Source organism: Oreochromis niloticus, linkage group LG22 (assembly GCF_001858045.2).
Source record: "Oreochromis niloticus isolate F11D_XX linkage group LG22, O_niloticus_UMD_NMBU, whole genome shotgun sequence".
In the NCBI taxonomy this organism is placed as follows: domain Eukaryota; kingdom Metazoa; phylum Chordata; class Actinopteri; order Cichliformes; family Cichlidae; genus Oreochromis; species Oreochromis niloticus.
This window is the reverse complement of record NC_031985.2, coordinates 16,890,305-16,910,467: the sequence shown is the minus strand read 5'-3', so window position 1 is coordinate 16,910,467 and position 20,163 is coordinate 16,890,305. Positions and strand designations below refer to the sequence as shown.

The 20,163-nt window shown below is 39.9% G+C and overlaps 1 protein-coding gene across 3 annotated transcripts in view; it reads left to right on the top strand.

Annotated features, from left to right (window-relative positions):
* celf3a (cugbp, Elav-like family member 3a) overlaps positions 1-19,369 on the top strand; it is a 37,266-nt gene extending 17,897 nt beyond the window's left edge. The window contains exons 4-14 of one of the 3 annotated variants that reach the window (XM_005457210.4): positions 583-631; positions 3,885-4,010; positions 5,501-5,580; positions 8,225-8,368; positions 11,157-11,301; positions 12,896-13,045; positions 13,184-13,243; positions 13,769-13,873; positions 14,788-14,931; positions 15,031-15,163; positions 18,460-19,369. In XM_005457210.4, coding sequence (XP_005457267.1) covers positions 583-631; positions 3,885-4,010; positions 5,501-5,580; positions 8,225-8,368; positions 11,157-11,301; positions 12,896-13,045; positions 13,184-13,243; positions 13,769-13,873; positions 14,788-14,931; positions 15,031-15,158 — 1,131 coding nt within the window. In that variant the 3' untranslated portion in view covers positions 15,159-15,163; positions 18,460-19,369. Of the gene's footprint in view, positions 1-582; positions 632-2,316; positions 2,813-3,881; positions 4,011-5,500; positions 5,581-8,224; positions 8,369-11,156; positions 11,302-12,895; positions 13,046-13,183; positions 13,244-13,768; positions 13,874-14,787; positions 14,932-15,030; positions 15,164-18,459 lie in introns of those variants that run through there. The other 2 variants (XM_025902230.1, XM_005457214.4) reach the window with 2 other exon arrangements.
* The last annotated feature ends 794 nt before the right edge of the window (positions 19,370-20,163 follow it).

The following is a 20,163-nucleotide window of genomic DNA, read 5'->3' as shown; positions in this document are numbered from 1 at the left end:
CTGATGCTGCGTGCTCCTTTAATCCAGATTAGCTGGCGAGTGTTCTTAATCTTATCACTTCCCCAATCCCGCGTGGGTGTGTGCTTTTTCTGGTTTTGTGTGATAGGGGGAGAGGGAACGATAGACGGCAGGATTAGAGCTGATTCTGAGAGAGAGACTCGGAGAGAGGAGGTGGGGCGAGAAAGAGAGACTGTATGACACTGCAAATGTAATATCACACATATCAGTGTCAGCTGTGGCCTGCTGGAGTCGAGTTGGCCCAATAAAAGGAAAGGAGAGAAATTGGTGTGTAAATATAAACGACTGGAGTACAGGCCACATTTGCAAACATCTAAACAAGCACAAATGTGTATTACAGTTATAATTGCATTTACATAAATGGTTATATAAAGCACACAAACATGAATATCATCTTTTGTCATTTACATAACAGCAAGGGGCACATTTGCCACATTAAATACTCCAATTTGTGCCAGTTATTTCCATGCTTATATGCTTTTTGCCATGTTAAAATGAATGTGTTTTTCCTTTTGTTGATTAGCCCTGACCTGCATTTAAACTGACTGCGTCATCTTTTTCCAGATGAACCGCCCAATCCAAGTGAAGCCTGCAGACAGCGAAAGCAGAGGGGGTAAGAGACACCTGTCCCCAACCCAGACACACAACACCTGTTCAAACATAAACACCTCCAGAAATATCAGCGATAACATGTCAGTTAGTCTTGGAGTGACATTAAAACACCTGCACGAGGTAAGCGCTTGAGTGGAGGATGCGTTAAGGGAAAGTACAGCGGTGCAGCACGATGATTGGGACTGTAAGTTCACAGCAAGATGTAAATGATTGGCATGTTTTTCTGGTTTTCACCCACGGACATGCTTTTGAGGTCAATTGGTGATTCTGAACATCTTTGTTTTAGGGTTTCACTCACTCACACTGCATAGTTAATAGGATAAGTGGTTACGAAAAATGATGGATGGTTTAAATGGTGTGCACTAATATGACAGTTATATATCCTATGCCTCACCTTAAATCAAAAGTTGTCTTTTCACACTGTGGTCTTGCACTGGTTACCGCAAAATCAGACGCAGAGATAACGGCACAGTTTGAGGCAGTTAGCGGCGCCATAATTTTCAGATTTATCAGCCAGGAGATCATGGTTTGTGTCCTGTTTGGAGCTTTGTGTGTTGCATTTATTTTAACTTGTTTAGGGCTCTTTTATTTTTTTAATTTCACTCACTGGTTAGGTTTAGATACTAATAATTACTTGGTTTGGTTAAGGAAAAGCTTGTGGTGCTGGTTAAAAATGTGCCTCTTCCAGCCGCACTAAACAAAGACAAGCTGCCATAACCCAGAGTGCCATGCACCGTCACCATGGACACAGTGGAGCTGATGTTTTCTTAAACTTCTGATGTTAAAGGCCCCTTATTTCCTAAAAGATGCAATCTGCACAGAAAATATGACAGATTTTATCAGCCCTTCAGCAGATTATTGCTCAGACTGAGTAGTCGGCTCAGCTGCCTGTCAAGATGGATGTTTTGCTTCTGTCAAACTACACCTGTACATCACACACTGCACACAGCCACTTACGCTATCATAAAAGAAAATACTGGTAGGTTTTGACAGGAGCTATTAAAGATACTTCATCTCTCATACCTCATATCATTTTACATTACCATTGCTGATTTTCAAAGCATAACACCAGCTCACGCTCCCTTTAGGGTTGAGTTTGTTTTTAGTCATAATCTGAATAGAGAATTTTCAGAAACCAAGAGATGTTGCTTGTTGATTTTTAGACTTTAATGTTTACCAAACCCTAAGCCCAGATGGGCTGCCGGTGACCTGGTAAACGCTCTCACATGTATGATGCTTTACCAAAGAAACATCTGACTTCATCCAGATGCAAATTTTAAAGATAACCAAATCACTAGCGACTGCAGGACTACGGTTAAACTAGTAATCAAGAAAAGTACAAAGGGTATAAGCATCTGATCACTTAACCTCTTAACGTCCATCGAGACACCCAGCTTGAGTTAGGTTTGTGATTTTGGTTTGGGGTTTATTCAATGTCCACGCATTTTTATACTTACCTGTAAAACATTTAGGAACAGGAAAAACAAACATGTCAAAATGTGTGAGACTGCATTTAAAATGTAATGTAATCTGTTATTTTCTTAAAATCTGCCTATCTGGGCGCTGGTTTAGCTGGGTGGAGCGGGCTGCCCACGTGCTGTGGGGATGACGTAGAGGCCTGGGTTCAGATCTGCCCCAGGGCCATTTGTGTATCTTCATGCTTGGTTTCTTGTCTTCTCTCCATTACACTGTTCTATCACAATAAAGGGTAAAAAAAAAAAAGATAAATAAATAAAATAAGTCTATTTAGCTTATGGCTAAAACAAAAGTTACCCCTAACCCTACACACGTGATTTAAAGGATCCTGATATTAACTAAAACTTGACATTTGCTTCAGACACAGTAGCCGCTCCATCACATGTGCTAGGTTTTTGCAAGAATGAAGTTAAAATATGCAACACTCTAGTTTTTGTGCTGTTGGAAAAGCTCTCACATCTGAGTCGACATCCAGGAAATAATCCAAGACTCTTTCTCACAGCATCCACTGTCTCTAATAGGCCTGTTTTCACTGGAGTTTGACGTGCCACAGTAGGAAAAGCACAGGTGTAGATAATAAAATTAATGATGGCTGAATGCCATTTAGCTGCTTCAGTTTCAGGGTTCTGGTATTGTGCATGCTGGCTCCCTGTCACAATGTGGCAAATCAAAACGCCTGCTGTGAAAAGGGCCTATTTTCCTAAAAGTCAGTCCAAGTTTTTAACATTTTGAGCATGTGATTTTAGATTCTATGCCAGCAGCCTGAAGGATCAACACTTTAGATTTTTTTTATAGCTCTTTAAAACTCACAAAACTGTAATAGAAATCCTTTGGTTTCCTTTTAGTATCACAGGACAAGAAGCATGCAGATGCAGGCATTTGTTTATATTTTGTATATATATATAAATATATATATATATATATATATATAAATATATATAATATATATATATATATATATATATATATATATAAACATGTGATTTTTTTCAGTTCTTTATGCATTTTCTGACACTGATTGGCTCACAGCGTAGTGAGCAAATTCTGTGCTTTTCATCAGCCAATACCCAAACCCTCCCCATCAACACCACCCAGGCAGGTGTTTCTAATCAAACCACATTATCGTCTGCAATCTCCTTGACATTTAGGCTGTATGTAGGTTTGCAATAAGGATAATGGCACGTTCGCTGTGACTGATTGTATCTCAAGCTTCAAGTCTCTGACATTTGATTATCGTACGGAAATAAATTGGAAAGAAATGGCATCCCGAACGGTTTGGGGGGGAAAAAAAATAAAACAAAACATGTATCACTCGGGTGTTCTTTCTGAGAGTAATCTGCAGGAATGTAAGGCGCGCGCGATTTGTAGTGAATGGGCTCAAACATGCAGAATCGCTGGTCTGATCCTTCACAGACAGGGACAGACGGAGCAGCTTCTCTGACCACACAGAGGGTGACAAACATTTGAGTCACCGCCAGATGCTGTTTGTTTGTTGTGCCGTTCGTGTTACTGCACTCTGGTGGCGCTCCGAAGTACAGCAGGCTAACGTCCAGCCCTCTTTGTAACTGCTTGTCACCCTGTTGTCGTTTTCTGTTATTCGTGCATGTACAGTGACATGGTGCTTCTCCCTCTTCTCCACCCCTCCCCGCACACTTTCACTTGCATTACCTTTCTAATAAAAACATCTCTTTCTCCCCCCCGTCTTTAATCTCACTCACATTACCACACATTACCCTCCTTTCTCCCTCCCATCCTGGTAATCTCCTTCCCCTTAGAAGACAGGAAGCTGTTTGTGGGCATGCTGGGAAAGCAGCAGACGGACGCCGATGTGAGGAAAATGTTCGAGCCGTTCGGCAGCATAGAGGAGTGCACGGTGCTCCGCGGGCCTGACGGTACCAGCAAAGGTAATAATGTGAAATACATCCAACATTAAGGCTGAACATTCCCACCACAACATGCACAGTCCCAGGATCCAGAAGGATATCTGAATCTGGATTTTTTTTTTTCTTGGAAGCATTGTTATTTTATTCTTCTCACATTGGAGCAGCATATTTGAAAATATGACAGAAAATGTCCTGCATCACAGTGCTCAAGAGTCCTTTCAGAAACTCCTGAACCAACTTCCAAAGTCAATTACTTCATAGTTTAGCTGAGCATCGCCGCTGGTAAAATATTCATGCAAATCTGCTCATATTTTTAGATTAATCCTTATAACAAGCAAACAAACAGGCAAACTGATGCAACCATGCACATTACATTCTTGGTGAAGGTAACAGACAACCTATGCAAGACTCTGATGGCTGACAGGGACTCCTCAGCTAAACAGGTGGAAGTATAAAGTCCAGGAAGTCTTACTAAATATAAAACTATGGTGAGCAATGGCTACGTGTTAGTCTGCTTTTATTATACCACTCTTTGTCTCCATGGTTGTCCCTGCATCATTTAATATCTAGCAAGACTTCCTGGACTTTTTTCAGTTGATAAACGCCAGACGTATAACAGAAAGATACAGTATTATTCACAGAAACGACACATTAGCAGCAAAACATTCATCCATCTATGTTCATTAGGTAAAAACTGTTCTCCCCTCACATTTAAAGAGCTACAAATATGAACTTTGACTGTATTTACTGTTATACTCTCTGCTGGTCCTCCCCTGTCCACAAACTCTACTACTCTACTCTAAATAGTCTGAAGCCTCATCGTTTAAACATTTAAATACTTAAATATTGCTTAAATGGATGCAATTAGCCGTGTCGTATCATCTTATTTCTATTACCTCGGATGGCTTAGCTACTTAAAAACCTAAGCAATAATTCATATTTGTCCCACTGAATAAAATCATCAGCAGTAAGATCATTTTGCTAAGCTATGCCCTCCACAATTTACAAAAACAGCCTTTAGTCGAGCATCCTTTAAAGCCACTGGTTGCAGCCGGATTCCCGGTCACGACTGTAGAAGTGTGGGCTGACTTTGTTTAACCGTTTGTATTTAAATCCGAAGAATAAAGCTCGCAGCACGTTGCAACTCCACCGTATAAATGACTATTGTCAGTAACAACAATGCTAATGATATTTTCCATGTAAATCAAAGTCCGCGACAGTTCAAACACAGAGGCTAGACTTTTCTGCGTTTGCTGCACGAGGCACGACTAATAGTGCAGTAGGTTTTATTGGTCATAGCTAATGATGCGTTTGGTGGTTTACGGGCTGTGATTGATGAAGCAATGAATGTTCTGTGGACCATGCTTAATGGTGCCACGGTAACAGATGAAACACTAGATGCAAGATGGCTTCTAATGTATATTTAAAGGGAAGCGTTTTTGTTATAGTGTGTGTGAGTGTGTGTATGTGTGAGAGAGGGGCTGTGCTTAATGATGTGTCATTTCACGTAGGGTGTGCATTTGTAAAGTTCCAGAGCAACGCAGAGGCCCAGGCCGCCATCAACGCTCTGCACGGAAGTCGTACTCTACCTGTAAGTCCACAAAATACACTCTTTCTCACACACATACACAAACACACTCGTGCTGCACATGCAGCATGGTTACACAAATTCAAATGAACCCAGCAGACGCACTCAGATGCTCCAAATCCAGTCATTTAGAGACTCATAGGGTGACTCAGCTAATGGTCACCACTTCTCCTTTCTGTCCCCCTCCTCCACACATACACTCACACACAATAGAGGACACACTCTTTGTAAAATGCGGTCATGATTTATCTCTGGAGGTCTTACTGCAGTGTGGCTTGATGTAGGGCGTCAAAATTAAAATAAAAACCTATTTGTTTATTTAGCTTATGTCAGTAATGGATCATAAAATGTGCTCATCTAAGTCAGGACACAATGTGCTTTAAGCTAATAATAATACGAACACAAGCCTTTATTAAACACATCCATCCGAAAACGTTAAGCAATTATTTTCAGACCTTTTCTGGGCCTCTATGCTCAGACAAAAACCTTCTGTTTGTGAGGACCAGCCAATCAGAATGTTGTCTAAAAGGAAGACTTAAGGAAGACATAAATAAGGATTATTTTGCACTGTGGATCATGCAAAGCTGGGCTCTGCACTATGAAGCGAGTTCTTTTTTCTGATATCTGCATTCGCTTCACCTAGCATCACCAATCAGGACAAGCGGTCACTCAAAGCTGGTTATCAACTTCTAAGCCAACCGAGGCTTTCCCTGCATGTTCACGTGATAGAAGACGGACCAGCAGCCTCTGACCAATCACAATGATGGATACATGTACTGATTTCACAAAGGGAGATAAACTCCACTATGGGGAAAATATAAAGAGGTTAACGACACAATACAGAGTGCTGCAGACAAATCAGCATCATAACTGTGTGTGAGAAGAAAAGAGCTGTCCAGTAATATAGTATTAAGTATGCACTTTAAGCACTTTTAATCAGTAAGATTGGAAAAAAAATCTACTGTATTAATCAAGTTTAGCTTGGAAAGAAAGCTGGCACAGATGGTGACTGTAAGTTTACAGACTTTTAAATATCACAACTCTTTTACGTAAGACACGGGAGAATCTGATGGATTACAATCCAGTAATTCAGTATGTTGGATAAAGCTCTAAGTTCCCTGCTCATCAGGGAAAGACAAAGAAAAACTTTAAACCCTCTGCAGGGGTTTGAGGGATCGTTCAGGGAAGACGAAGCTACTTTTCAGAGAATTGATTGATCAGTAGGTGGTGATTTCACACCTGTTCATCTCTGATCTGGAGGAGGTTAGGTTTGGCAGTAATAAGTTACCATGGCGATGAACCCCTGGTAAGAAGTGAGCCGGTTTTGTAGTACTGAAAACTCAGGCTTAACCCTGAAGTTACCCAGGTAAGATGGAATCTTGCTTCACAGTGCAGACCTCTGGTCTAGCAGACATAAAGAATAAAAATATGAGCATAACAGCACTTTAAATATTTACACCACTGTACTTGTGTAAAGAATTAGGCAAATTACTGGATTTTAAATCTGTGTGATGTTCTATGGCGATGATGTCTGGTAGCTTTTAGTCAGGCAATTTAAGTTTAAGCATAAAAAAGGTCATTTCACTCATTTAGAGTACGGTCTCAGCTCCAACTCGGTCACTCCAAGGAGCATTTTGTCTTTATTTGAATCTATAGTGGATCTAATTCGATGATTGTTATCATCATTCTGCTGCATCGCAAAACTTTAAATTTTAGCTGGACGGTCACCTAGGCATCATCTTGTGAGAGGGATTTCTATTTCCTCCTCTGTGATGGCGAGCTGTCAGGTTGCCCATCTCTTCACTGGTATTTATTATCCTCTCTTTAGGACATAAGTAGCGCTGGCTGCTCTTCAGAAGTATTTCAAAGTTTTCTTTGTAGGTCCACAATAACATTTGGAGTTTCTAGGTGGCAAACTCCAGGCATGGAGCCATGTGGGTTGGATTTTTTGGGGGGTTTGGGGGGGAGGCAGCAGCGTTCTCTGTGTAATGCTCCATGCAGCCATGCACTGTGAGGGAGAATGGGAAATGAACATAGAAGTTAAACAGCTCCAGTGACTCATTTAAGCCATTAGTTTCTTATTCTGGGCTTCTTTTTTTTTTTTACGTCAATGAGTACTCTGGGTTTTTCCTTTGGAGTCATTTAGCTGTGCACCCGCAGCCCTGAGTCATCGGCTTGTCAAACTGTGGACTGATAAATGTCTGTTTTTGTTTTATTTTGTTTGTTTGTTTTCTAAGTTTACCTTGCAGCCTTTTGCAGTTTTACACAAATCAATCATTTCCGATCGTGTGTTTTCAGAGATCTATTTTTCAGATTAAAATGTTCACTTAGCTCTAACCTCCAATCTTATTTGATGATTGCACAAAAAGCTTTTGTCAGTGTCATTAGCCTTGAGCTCCACAAACATCCCTCTAGACACTACACTGAGTCTTTGAGTGATGCATTCATTGTGGAAAATGTATGTGTAAGGTAAAAATATTGGATTCTAACCAGTTTTGTTAGGATGCAGTAAGAAATGCTCAGAGTAGCGGTGGTAACAGTGGTACTCTTACCACTGTGCGTGTTTTAACCTCTTGCTGATGTTGAGCGTTGATGTTAAAAGCATCAGACAGATGGAGTTTTGATTTTTCTGCCTTTTCCTCCGCAGGGCGCCTCGTCCAGCTTGGTGGTAAAGTTTGCAGATTCTGAGAAAGAGCGAGGGCTCAGGCGGATGCAGCAGGTGGCCTCCCAGCTTGGAGTCATCAGTCCCATGACCCTGCACCTCGGGGCCTACAACGCCTACACGCAGGCCGTGAGGAAGACCTGCAGACATACACATCTCACCCAAAACACACACTATCTGTCATGAGAGCACTACAACATGTTGCTGAAAATATTTATTTTGATCCCAAAATATCAAAAGTGAACTTTTTTGTGTGTAGTTTCTTTTAGTGCTTTATCCTTTGCACTTTGTTTTCTCTATCTGGCTTTCTCATCATCATCTTTGAGCTATTTTAGTGCAATGGAAGATAAAGGCACAGAAATCATCCTTTAATCCCCCAAAAAACCCATAAAAGAAAAAGCTACTCGAGAGACGCTTGAGTTGTAATGTTCTATTCAAGCATTTTATACTCAAAATTTCCAAAAGAGATGTCTCATATGATATTAAGATGATTATAATTGGGAGGGGGAAAAAATCTCAAATAACAATATAAAGTCATCGTCGCTAATTGACCATTTACTGCAAATGGTTTCAGATTTGCCTCATTTACAGTTGTTCAGATTATGATGTTTAACGAGGCCTCTCGAGACTTTTACTCATGATTGATGTGTTTGTAATTTAGTAAGAAAAAAGGTCACATTAAAAACAAAATTTTAAAAAAATGTTCAATGGAAGGGTAATTTAGAGAAATTGCAGGTAAAGCTCGAAGCTAGACAAAAACGAAGGCGGGGTTCAATAAAATTCTTAGTTTACAGCTCAGAGATGTGAATGAAGAAATGATCCAATCCACTGAATGTGTTTTGATTCCAATCTTGTCAGTTTCTCTTATCGGTGCTGGCGCACAATTCTAACAGTTGCACGTTGCAAAACGGTGACGTCAGACTCGTGGCTTTTGCACGACTGAGTCAGATGTGCCTTCTGTTTCTACATGGTGTTCAGAGTCAGAGATAATAAAGCAGCTCTCTCGATGCTGCCACAGTCTTCCCACACAGGAAACCGAATAGGGATCAGGAAGGGAATCGATAAGGAATCTGACCTATAAGCAGAATCAATAATGCCGCTGGGTATCGATAGTCTTGTCAATATGAATCCTTATTACAGCTAAGGTGAAGAGCACACAACGTGAACTAAAGACTAATTATTCCCATGATTTGATCGTAATGAGGGATTATAACCATCAGGAAGCGATTTTTCCCGATGACTGAGGTCACTAGGCAGAGTGCTCTGCGGTGCTTAGATGTACCCTTCAAACATATAGATTCATGTTTTCTTTTTTATTGAAGGAAAACGTAAAACAAAAAAAGCAAGGGAGAAAATGAAGAGACAAAGGGATTTAACTAAGAACGGGGAATTTTCTTTTCTGTTTTTTTGTTCTCAATGACCGCTGGTGGAGTCAGGATGGGTCAGAGCACTGATACCTGGGAACGTTATAGTATATTTTCTTCCCCCTGTACAGCACCTATTTATTTCTGCTTCCTTTAAAGTAAGACTCTTGACTTAAGCCATCACATGGGAGGTCACTAGACTCTGCAACAACCCCCATCAGTCCCCCATCTGTCCCCTTCTAGTCCCTTGGGATCCCCCAAAGCTATTTTAGGCTGGTCTGACTTAGTCTCACCAATGAGATCCATTTATTAGGTGAATTAGTTAGATAAATAAGTAATGGAAATAATAATTATCATCATTTAAAATAAATAAGTCAAAGAGAACCTATTATACTCATTTCCATCTTCACATTTTAATTCCTGGAGTTTATTACAGCAGCTTTGTGCTGCCTCTCCATTTATCCTTTCTCTTGTATAAACAGTGTTAACTCTGATCTTTGAATCTTTTTTTTTTTAATTAGATTGACTGTCCAAGTGATCACATGATTTGGGGCAGCAGGAGCTTTTTAACATTGCTATAACTTTTTTTGACATCATATAGAGCCGACAGTTGGAATAAAAGAATACAGAAAACGAGGGAAAATATAATGTGTCTACCGTTAAAAATATTATTGCAGGTTCCTTATGTTCTTGTAGGGTCTTTACCTTACAATATAAAACAGCTTGAGGCGAGTGTTGTTGTGATTTGGTGCTATATAAATAAAATTGAATGGAATTGAATTAAAAATATTAGATTGCTGAGTTGAGCGTGTAGATTATCAACGTAAGCCCTACGGGGCAAACTGGAGTCCCCATTATAACTCATTTTTCAATTCACTAAATAAAAGTGACCGATGTTGCAGATGCATCTATTAAAAGCAGTAAAACATGTTATTTTACTATCATATAGACCAGTGTACAGGAAAAGAAGAGTTATGGGCCTTTTACTGCTTATTTATTTCATCTGATAAATATTATTGATTGTTAATTTGGTGACCTCTGGCCTCTGTCATTCTGCAGAAGTCCACGAGATGAAATGTTGAACATTTTGCTTTGCAGTAAATGAAAATGAATGTCTGTGTAATTTAATAACAATAATAACAGTCAAATTTTAATAATAGTGAATAAGAAGAGGAAGAAAATATACATCATCAATCATCAAATATTGCATATTGATTCCTTATTGAGGCTCGGGTCTGGAGATGTCACAGTAATATTAAACACATCAATTTTAGTGACTGAATCTCATTATTGGAGCATGTTGATGAGGGAAATCTGAACAACGTGAGTCATTTCTAATCTGCACAAATCGCTCACTAAATGTCTGATGACGAGCCTCTGCACAGCGTCTTCATGCTTTAAAAGTCTGCTGGTGTTTCTGTACTTTACAAGTCTGAGAATACACACTAATGGCCTCTGCACACCGAAACACGGACTCTGAACTTACTCTAAATGTCAGTTTTCCCGACTCCCGCTCCTCAATCCATCACAGCCTCTCTCTCTCTGTCCTCCAGCTGATGCAGCAGCAGGCCTTGGTGGCGCAGTCGGCCTACCTCTCTCCTGTTGCCACCGTGGCTGCAGTTCAGATGCAGCAGCTCGCTGCCCTCAACCCCAGTGGCATCATTGCCACGCCGATTGCATCCATCACCCCGTCCTCAGGTAATGAGAGGCAGAGATGTCTGGCCTTGATTAGATTTCTGCCTGAAATATGAGGGCGGATATACAAGGAGAGGTGGACCAGAGAGGACAAAATTACAAACATCTATTCTGTACTTTTTTCCATTCTGTCTCAAAGTTAACTCTTACTTTTTAAGGTAAAATAGGAGTAGGAGGTGTATTTCACTTACTTATACAGTTTATATACAGACTGTATATTTAAATAAAGGTGGACTTTGCCAGGATAAGCGAGTGATTCACCTGCTTTTGAAGCCAACCTTAAGTGGTCGTTAGATTCAAAATTTTCAACCCTTAAAGTTGCTGTGTGGTTTATTTAAGACTTCAGAAAACTGGTAACAGTCTGCTGGCTACGCTTCCTTGTGTTTAAAGAATCGTTTCTATGTACTGATGATATAAAACCTCAAATTTGATTGAAAGTAACTAATCAGTCAACCAGCTGTCATTACATTTGCATCAGAGGTTTCTATTGGTGCGTGAAAGTACGTGACATCACACCCTCCTCTCACCCACTGAAACAATAGAGATCTTTCATGCACTGTAACCGCAAATCCAATTCCAAAAAGGTTGGGACGCTGTGTAAAATGTAAATAAAGACAGCACAGTGATTTTCAAATCTCATAAACTCATATTTTATTTAGAGTAGAACAAATGAAATGTATCAATCAAATGTTTAAACTGTGCAAAAAGTGCAAATTCTAAGAAAAAAAAAAGCTCATTTTGAATTTGCTGGCAGCAGGATGTCTCAAAAAAGTTGGATCAAGGCCATGATTACAACTGTGTAGCATCCCCTCTTCTTTTAACAGCAGTCCGTAAACATCTGGGAGCTGAGCAGACCAGCTGTTGGACATTTGGAAGATGAATGCTGTCTCATTCTTGTCTGATGGAGGATTATAGCTGCTCAGCAGTCCAGTTTTCCATTTTAAATGAGCTTTGGCCCAGGGAAGATGAGTGTTTCTGGATCATGTTCACAACAAGCCTCTTCTTTGCATGATAGAGCTTTAACCTGTGCTCACAGACAGTGATTTCTGGAAGTATTCCTGAGGTCGTGCTGTGATTTCCATGACAGAATTACGCCTGTTTTTAATGCAGTGCCAGAGTGCCCAAAGATCAAGGGCATCCAGTGCTGATTTTTGTCCTTTGCACAAAGACATTTCTCCAGATTCCCAGACTTTTTGGATGATATAATGTACTGTAGATCATGAGATCTTCAGAGTCTTTGCAATTTTATGTTGAGGAACATTGTTCTGAAATTGTTCCACAATTTGTAGACCTCTGTCTGTCCATCTCCTGAGAAACTCTGCCTACTAGCCTGTTGTGAAATGTTCCTTTTTAGTACAACTTACTTTTCCAGCCTTTTGTTGCACCTGTTTTGTTAAGTTGCTGCTATTAAATTCAAAACAAATTTTTTCTTAAAATGATTTTCCCAGTTCAAAAATTAGATGTTTTGTATGTTCTATTGTATATGATTTATGAGACTTGTAAATCATTGCATTCTGTTTTTATTTATATTTAACAGAGTGTGTTTCTAGGACCTATAAAATAGAAATTAATGCCCTTACTTTGAAATCATCTGCAGGTACCAGCACTCCACCCTCCATTGCAGCTACACCTGTTCCTGCTCTGCCTCCACCAATCGCAGTGAACAGCTACCCATCTGTGCCAGCACCACCCAACGGCCAGCCAGCTACAGAAACCCTGTACACTAACGGGGTTCATGCCTATCAAGGTACAGGCATCGCATCCTACACAGATTACAGCTGTATCCTTAGATTCACAAACCTCTCGTGTAGCATTCATATAACATTAAATATATCAAATAACATTGATGATTTTTTTTCCTAACCACATGTTCGCTGTGTTACAGCTCAGAGTCCTGTGCTGGACCCCCTGCAGCAAGCTTATACAGGCATGCAGCATTATACAGGTGAGAATCAGGATTTACAGTGGCACACATGTCCAATATAATGTAATAAATTCTTAATAAATAACCATGTATTTATAGAAATGTATTTGTGGTAGAGAAGTCATTGTTTGTGTTAGAACAGGGACAATTACAAACTTCAAACTGATGTGATCCCATTGCTGGACTCTGTTTTTGTAGATTTAGATTTAAGTAAGAACCTTTTCAGGTTATGAATGCAAATCACAAACGTACAATCAAATGCAGCTGCAGTACCTTTTGGATTTCAGAACTGCTGCATGTGCAAAGAAGAAATTCTCATTCAAAGTCAACACATGCACATATATTACAAAGTGTAAATAACCTCCAGCACTATAAAGTGAGTCACACATCACAAACTTTATGCAAAACATAGCCCAGTTTTAGCAAACCTGTAGGTGGGGGTGCAGCTCTGTCAGATGTTTTAAGTGAAAAATGATTAGTGTGCAGTGCTCTGCTTGCATCGCCATCGCCATCGCACTCGGCTCACCTGTTCCTCCTCTCCATCAGCCACCTACCCTGCTGCCTACAGCCTGGTGGGACAGCCGTTCCCTCACCAGCCCACGCTGGTGGCCCAGCAACCACAGCAGCCACAGCAGCTGCAGCAAAGAGAAGGTAAACTCAAAATGGGGTTTTGCATGTTTGGCTAATTTACCACAAATCACACAAGCTTTACATCACAGAAGACCATCAAAATGTGCTGCTGTTTAAAAAAAAAAAGGAAAAAGAAAAGGCTCTAATCTGTTCTTCAGTTCTGGGTATCATTTTTCATTATGTTTTATAAGTTGGAACTGCATAATTTATAACAATAAGGACAGATTGTATACCTTTTTTAAAAAGTCCATAAAAGCCCGAATGTTATCGGCCATTTAAACTGGCCACTTTGTTAGGTACACCTTGCTAATAATGGCTTGGACCCTGTTTACCCTTCAAAGTTGCCTTAATTCTTCATTTGATACATCAGCAAGGTGCTAGAAAAAATTCCTCAATTTTGTTTCATTATAGCAGATTTGTCAGCTCTACATCCATGATGAGTCTCCCATCCCAGAGGCGGTCTATTGAACTGGGATCTGGCAGGTCATTTGAGTGCACTGAACTCTACCAGTTTTACAATTTGAGCTTTATAACTAGTGCGTTATCCTGCTGGAAGCAACCATTAGAATATGGCTACACTGGGACCCTACCAACTGAAAGTTAGAGCAGAAATCAAGACTCATCAGGCAACCTGTCTGTGGTACACACAGGCTCATTTAGGGAAATTATTATATAAAATAAGGATATATAATAAACTTTGAAAGCACATTTGTGTGTTGAAGCAAAAAATCCGATTTGTAAAGACTGCTCCTAAAATCTGTATTTTTTTAATATGCACAAAAAAAAGGATGACATAAACATAGCAGACAAAGTCTGTGTAGCTGGAGGTAGTTTGGCACAGACAGAATTATATGAAAACAGAGGGAAAAAACGGCCATTTTCACTGACCGCTTAACCCGTGTGCGTCTCTATGGCTGCCCTGTCTTTGTGTACAGGTCCCGAAGGCTGTAACATCTTCATCTACCACCTGCCACAGGAGTTCACTGACTCTGAGATACTGCAGATGTTCTTGCCCTTTGGAAACGTCATCTCTGCAAAGGTCTTCGTCGACCGTGCCACCAATCAGAGTAAATGCTTTGGTGAGTCACTTTGACGGTCACAGGTGTCTCTTTCTTTCCTGCACGGAAAGAAATGCTGCTGTGATATAACACTACCTTTTATTTCTTTTTTCTTCTTAGGGTTTGTGAGTTTCGACAACCCATCCAGCGCCCAGACTGCCATCCAGGCAATGAACGGCTTCCAGATTGGCATGAAGAGACTGAAAGTGCAGCTCAAGAGGCCCAAGGATGCCAACAGGCCTTACTGAAGGAGGTGAGTTTCTATATATCGACACATTTGAGGAGTTTTTTGGGGGGGAGGAAGCTCAGGGGAGGGATTGATAGACAGCTGGAACTGTGTGTGCAAGCTAAGGAGACAGAGTGGATGTAATTGGGGGGTAAATGGCTGTCTTTCATGTGGAACCGAAGAACTCAATAACCCTACAGTAGATTAACTTTAATGAGGTGAAAGCACTAAGAATACCGTCAGTCTGAAACAGGATCAGATACCTTTTGTTGTGTAAAAGTGGCTTGTTCTGTTTTTTTGCTCACTCTTTATTGAGAAGTAGATTTTATTTTATTTTATTTATTTAGTTTTTTTTTTTTACTGGGTTCAAATGTTGTCTAACCAGTGTTCTGTCACAGGGTTGAATGCCTACTGCTGTCCCTCATTAATTTTTTTCTTTTTACTTTCATTTTATTGTTTTTGTGCTGTGCCATATGTGCCATTTTTCCTGAGAGAAAGAGAGAAAAAAAAACAAACAAAAAAACGCCACACCACTCTCAAGACTGTCCCGTCCATACATATATGGTGAAGACGTGCGTCGCTATGGGTACAGTTGCCTAGCAACCGCTAAAACCTACTACCTCCCCTTCCTTCTCACTGCGTTGTAAGTTAATTGGCCTGTGTTGGTTGGTTGGTTGGTTGGTTGGTTGGTTGCTGTGGCGATATTGCCTGTGATGGTTGCCATTAGCAGTTTGGTTTTTTATTTCTTTTTTGGGGTTTTTTGGGGCCGTTGCCTTGATTCACCATGCTCAACTGCATGGCGGGTTACTGTGGCGACCATGAACTGTGTTTGGTGTGCTGTGAGTTTCCTCTTTTATTATTTTATCCTGGTTTTAATCCTTGCAAACACTGATCAGTAATCGTCACTTACCTCAGCATCTGTAAGCAACTGATTATCATGACATGCTGTTTGCTTTTAAAGTCCTCTAAAAGCTTCAGTGCTAAGAGCTAAATTAGCTGGTTGACCATCAAATATGGATACACGAGACCTCTCCCGGACATCTCTTTGGTTTTGATTGGTTTCATTTTTGTCGTCTGTCATGATTATCATTCTTACATATCCCTTCTGTTTAGCTGGATGGTGTGGTAGTTTTCGGTGAGTGCGAGGTTTTCGTTTTGTCGTAATTCAATTCCATGTGACTTTGTGCCTGAAGTTTGTCCACGTTTATTTTATTTTTTTGTGAGGCTGAAAGAAAATATATACGTGCCCCTGTATATGGTTGACAGCAGAGTATTTATGTACGACTGACTGATCGTGTGTGAGATGAACACATTGTTGTACGAGGTGCAATCATAAAGCTTATGAATCACAAACCATACCTCGATAAAATATAGCCAACCTGCTCTTCAAGGTCACTTCCTTGTGCACTTTTGCACATCTTTCATCTCCTGCTGTGCTAATTTGAAATTGTTCTCTGGAAGCATTTTTATTACCACTCTGTGATGGCTTAACGTGTATTTTTAGGATGTGCTCCCTAAATCTGAGGAGCAGGGTGGCTGATGAATGCAAGGCCAAAACAATCTACCACATGGTGTATCTACCACACAATGACGGCCACCCCTCTCCCCAAATTTAGGACATGCCCTTCAATGTTCTCCCACAGATGCCTCAAAATGTTACAGTTAAACTGTACTGTCAGTTTCATCAATGGGTACAAATTAACAGAGCCTAATCTCACAAAACAAGAAGCACACTCCCTTCTCCACACCTTACCTGATGCATCACTTTCAGGTTTGGAAAATGTGGATACTGCAGTGGATCCTATGACCCTCTAATCATCAGTAATGATCCTCCACAGGATATTCGGTCAAACCTGAAACAGAAAATGATTGAGCAACTCTAATGTCCATTGCGATCTAGAAAGGTCAGCAGAGCTAGAAGAGATCCAGAGTTGCTCTCTCAGGTGACCCTGAAGAGGCCAAATTTAAATCTGAATAATTGAAGCCCTCGGTGGCAGCATCCTAAAACTTTGTGATCACATCTCGTGTTAGTGTGAGTGTTTTTGTGTTGAGTAAAATCTGAAAATTGTTGGTGCGTGTGTGTGTGTGTGTGTGTGTGTGTGTGTGTGTGTGTGTGTCAAATGAGACACTAACTAGAAGGTTTTGGGTAAAGTTGTTTTGTTCCTGTGACACGTGCTGCTGGCTGAGGAACTATATTCCTCTGTAGGAATTCTGGGACACCAAACGCTAAGAAGAAATAACCATAAATAATCATAAAGTTGAAATAATAACCCCTTAAAATGTCCACCTCTTATCCAAACCAAAACAACACACAGAGCATCTGCAGGTCATAAAGTCAAAAGTAAGAAAAAAATCATTTATCATGCTGTAAAAAGTCTGAAACTGCTGAAAAATCTGAAAGTGAATTTTCAGGAGAGTTCAAAAAAATATAGCTTACAGAATTTTTCTGGTCCCCAGAAACAATCAGTAAATTTTTATAAAGTTTTATTCCACTCCGTTAAAAAAAAAAAAATCACTTTACACAGCCATTGACACAATTTCCCCCTTTTTTCCCTCTTTAATCCTCTGCACTGTCTTTGTTTTTTCAATGGCTACAATGTATCAAATGTAAAACACCCCACAGTATTTGCGCATAGTTTTATACATACTTCACTTAAATTCACTGACGTAGTTAATCTTTGAAATTCTGCTGTATTTAATTAGAGCTAGGCTTCACATAGCCTTTATGATTGAGAGCAGGAGACTCATATTCATTCATGTACTGCCCTACTGCACAATTTGTCTCAAATTTAGATAAATGAAGCATAAAGGAAAAGGTCTCAGAAGGTAATAAATAGATTCTCATACCTGCAGATGTTGTGTTTGCAGCAGTTTGCTTAGAAAATATGAATTTTTGATGCAAAAATGAATTTTCCTGAGAAACTGCAGTTTAATTAAAGACTTCTTTTTGTGAATGCCCCCCTGAAGAAGTATATATCTTATTTGTTTTATCTAAAATTTAAAGAGTTGATCCCCACCAGAATTCTTACTGTGCATGTTCTGAATTAATTTGCCTGCAATAAAAGACGACAGACAATTTTCTAAGAGCGTGCATACACTTGCAGCAGTGTGACTGTCCCTATTCCAGCTGCATGGACACTAGTTGATTACTGAGACTCCCCCTGAGGCATCAGTGCAAGCAGTGTGTAATGCAGACACCACTTCCAAAGTCTTAAACTTCTGTGTTTGATTTCTGCGATTTGATCTAAAAATAATACTCATGCTTTGTTTTGGTTTTTTCCTCTTTCCTTTTCTTCTTCCTCTGCTCCTTCTTCACCTCCCAGGAAAGTATTCAATCAAGAAAAACCACTTGGGATGTCCCAGCCTTTTTTGGTTGTTTGACCAACCGTATAGCACAGGAGCAACACTTCACATAAAGCAGTATCACGTGTATGCGCTTTACAAAAACAAACAGCAGCAGCAGCAGCAGCAGTAATATCAGCAACAAACGCATCGACTGAATCAGCATCCGCAATATGAGAAGTGCTCCCGAGTTCCTATCATTCCACAGCTGGATTCATTTATATATGTACATATCTATTGTCGGCAACAAGATATACATGTTAAGAAAAAGCATATCACTGATGTTATTCTACTGAACAGGGTTCTACTGTATAGTGTGATTTGTGGTCTGCGGCGTTAACAGAAGGCCAGTCTACACAGTCGGAGGCAAAAGAAAATACTACTCTGTATGATTACCATTGGTAATATTGTTATGTAGAGTTAGTTTTATTATTTATATGTAAATTTAAAAACAATGGGGGTACTTAAGCTGGAAGAGAAATGGATTTCCTCTCACTGTAAATACTTTGGTTTAAAAAAAAAAAAAAAAGGAGGACTCTAAAACTTCACCAGTTAACATTCTCTGCTGCCACAACTTTTAAAAATTAACAAAGCGGAAGGAAGGGCTGGGAATTTTTCTATCTTGATTTTTTACGTTTTAATTTATTTGGTAATCAATTTGACGGCGGGGGACATGTGACAATTTCTTTTTTAATTTAAGAAGAAGAAGAAGAAGAAAAAAAACAGGATTCCTGTGGTCTTCATGATGATGAACACTACTGCTATTATAGAGTTTTTAATTACATAAATGTACCTATGGAAGTGGAAAAAAACGTTTCTTTATTTATTCTCTACAATCGCTGTTTTAAAACATATGTCTTTAAAAGAAAATAAAGTACAATTTAGAAGAAATGTCACAGTGTGAGCTCTTTTTTTCCTTTTATCCCTGTGGGACTAATCAAATCAAGTTTGGGCGTATGATCATGAATGGGTTATTCTGGGAGGTTTGCTGCTCTCTAAAGGCCTAAAGAAGAATTGAAAGTGAAAAATATCTGGAATCCTCTGGAGGTTTGGTGTGTGCGCTCCACTGTGGACCTAACTGACTAAAAACTACTCAAAGGAAGTTTTCCATTCATTTAATTTCCTTGTAGGGCTGCTTGAATGGACTGTCACTGGTAAATGAAGCACATGTATATACATGATTAACATAATGGCCAGAGTTAATGCACATAATTTTGTCGGGCCACTTTTAGCAGCGTGATTTCTGATGACTGTGCATGCATAAATATTCAGTTCAGTTATGAAGGCGAGGGAGGAGGCTGAGGTGTGTGTTTAACCACAGCTGGGGTATGCACTGAGTCTGTCTGGCACAGCGTTTTGGGTTTGGTCTGATCAGTCTAAACATGCCTCAGCCCTCTGGCATGCTTCGATTTATGAGGAGGTATTAATGCCACAAAGACGAGAAGTAGAAAAAAGCTGGAGAAAAGTGTAACGTTGAGGGGGAAAACGGCTAATGTCTGAGTAGAAGGACGGCACACAAGTATGTAGAGGTAAGTACACATTTGTTTGGGGTGTATAGCTTTCTGGTTGTGAGTTCTGAGGACTTAAAACTCTTTATCTATTAGAGATCTTTACAGGAGCACTCAGCTAGTGCTATTGCCTGTCTGAACATGGCCTAAAGGCAGCAAATAATGAACTTGTCTGCT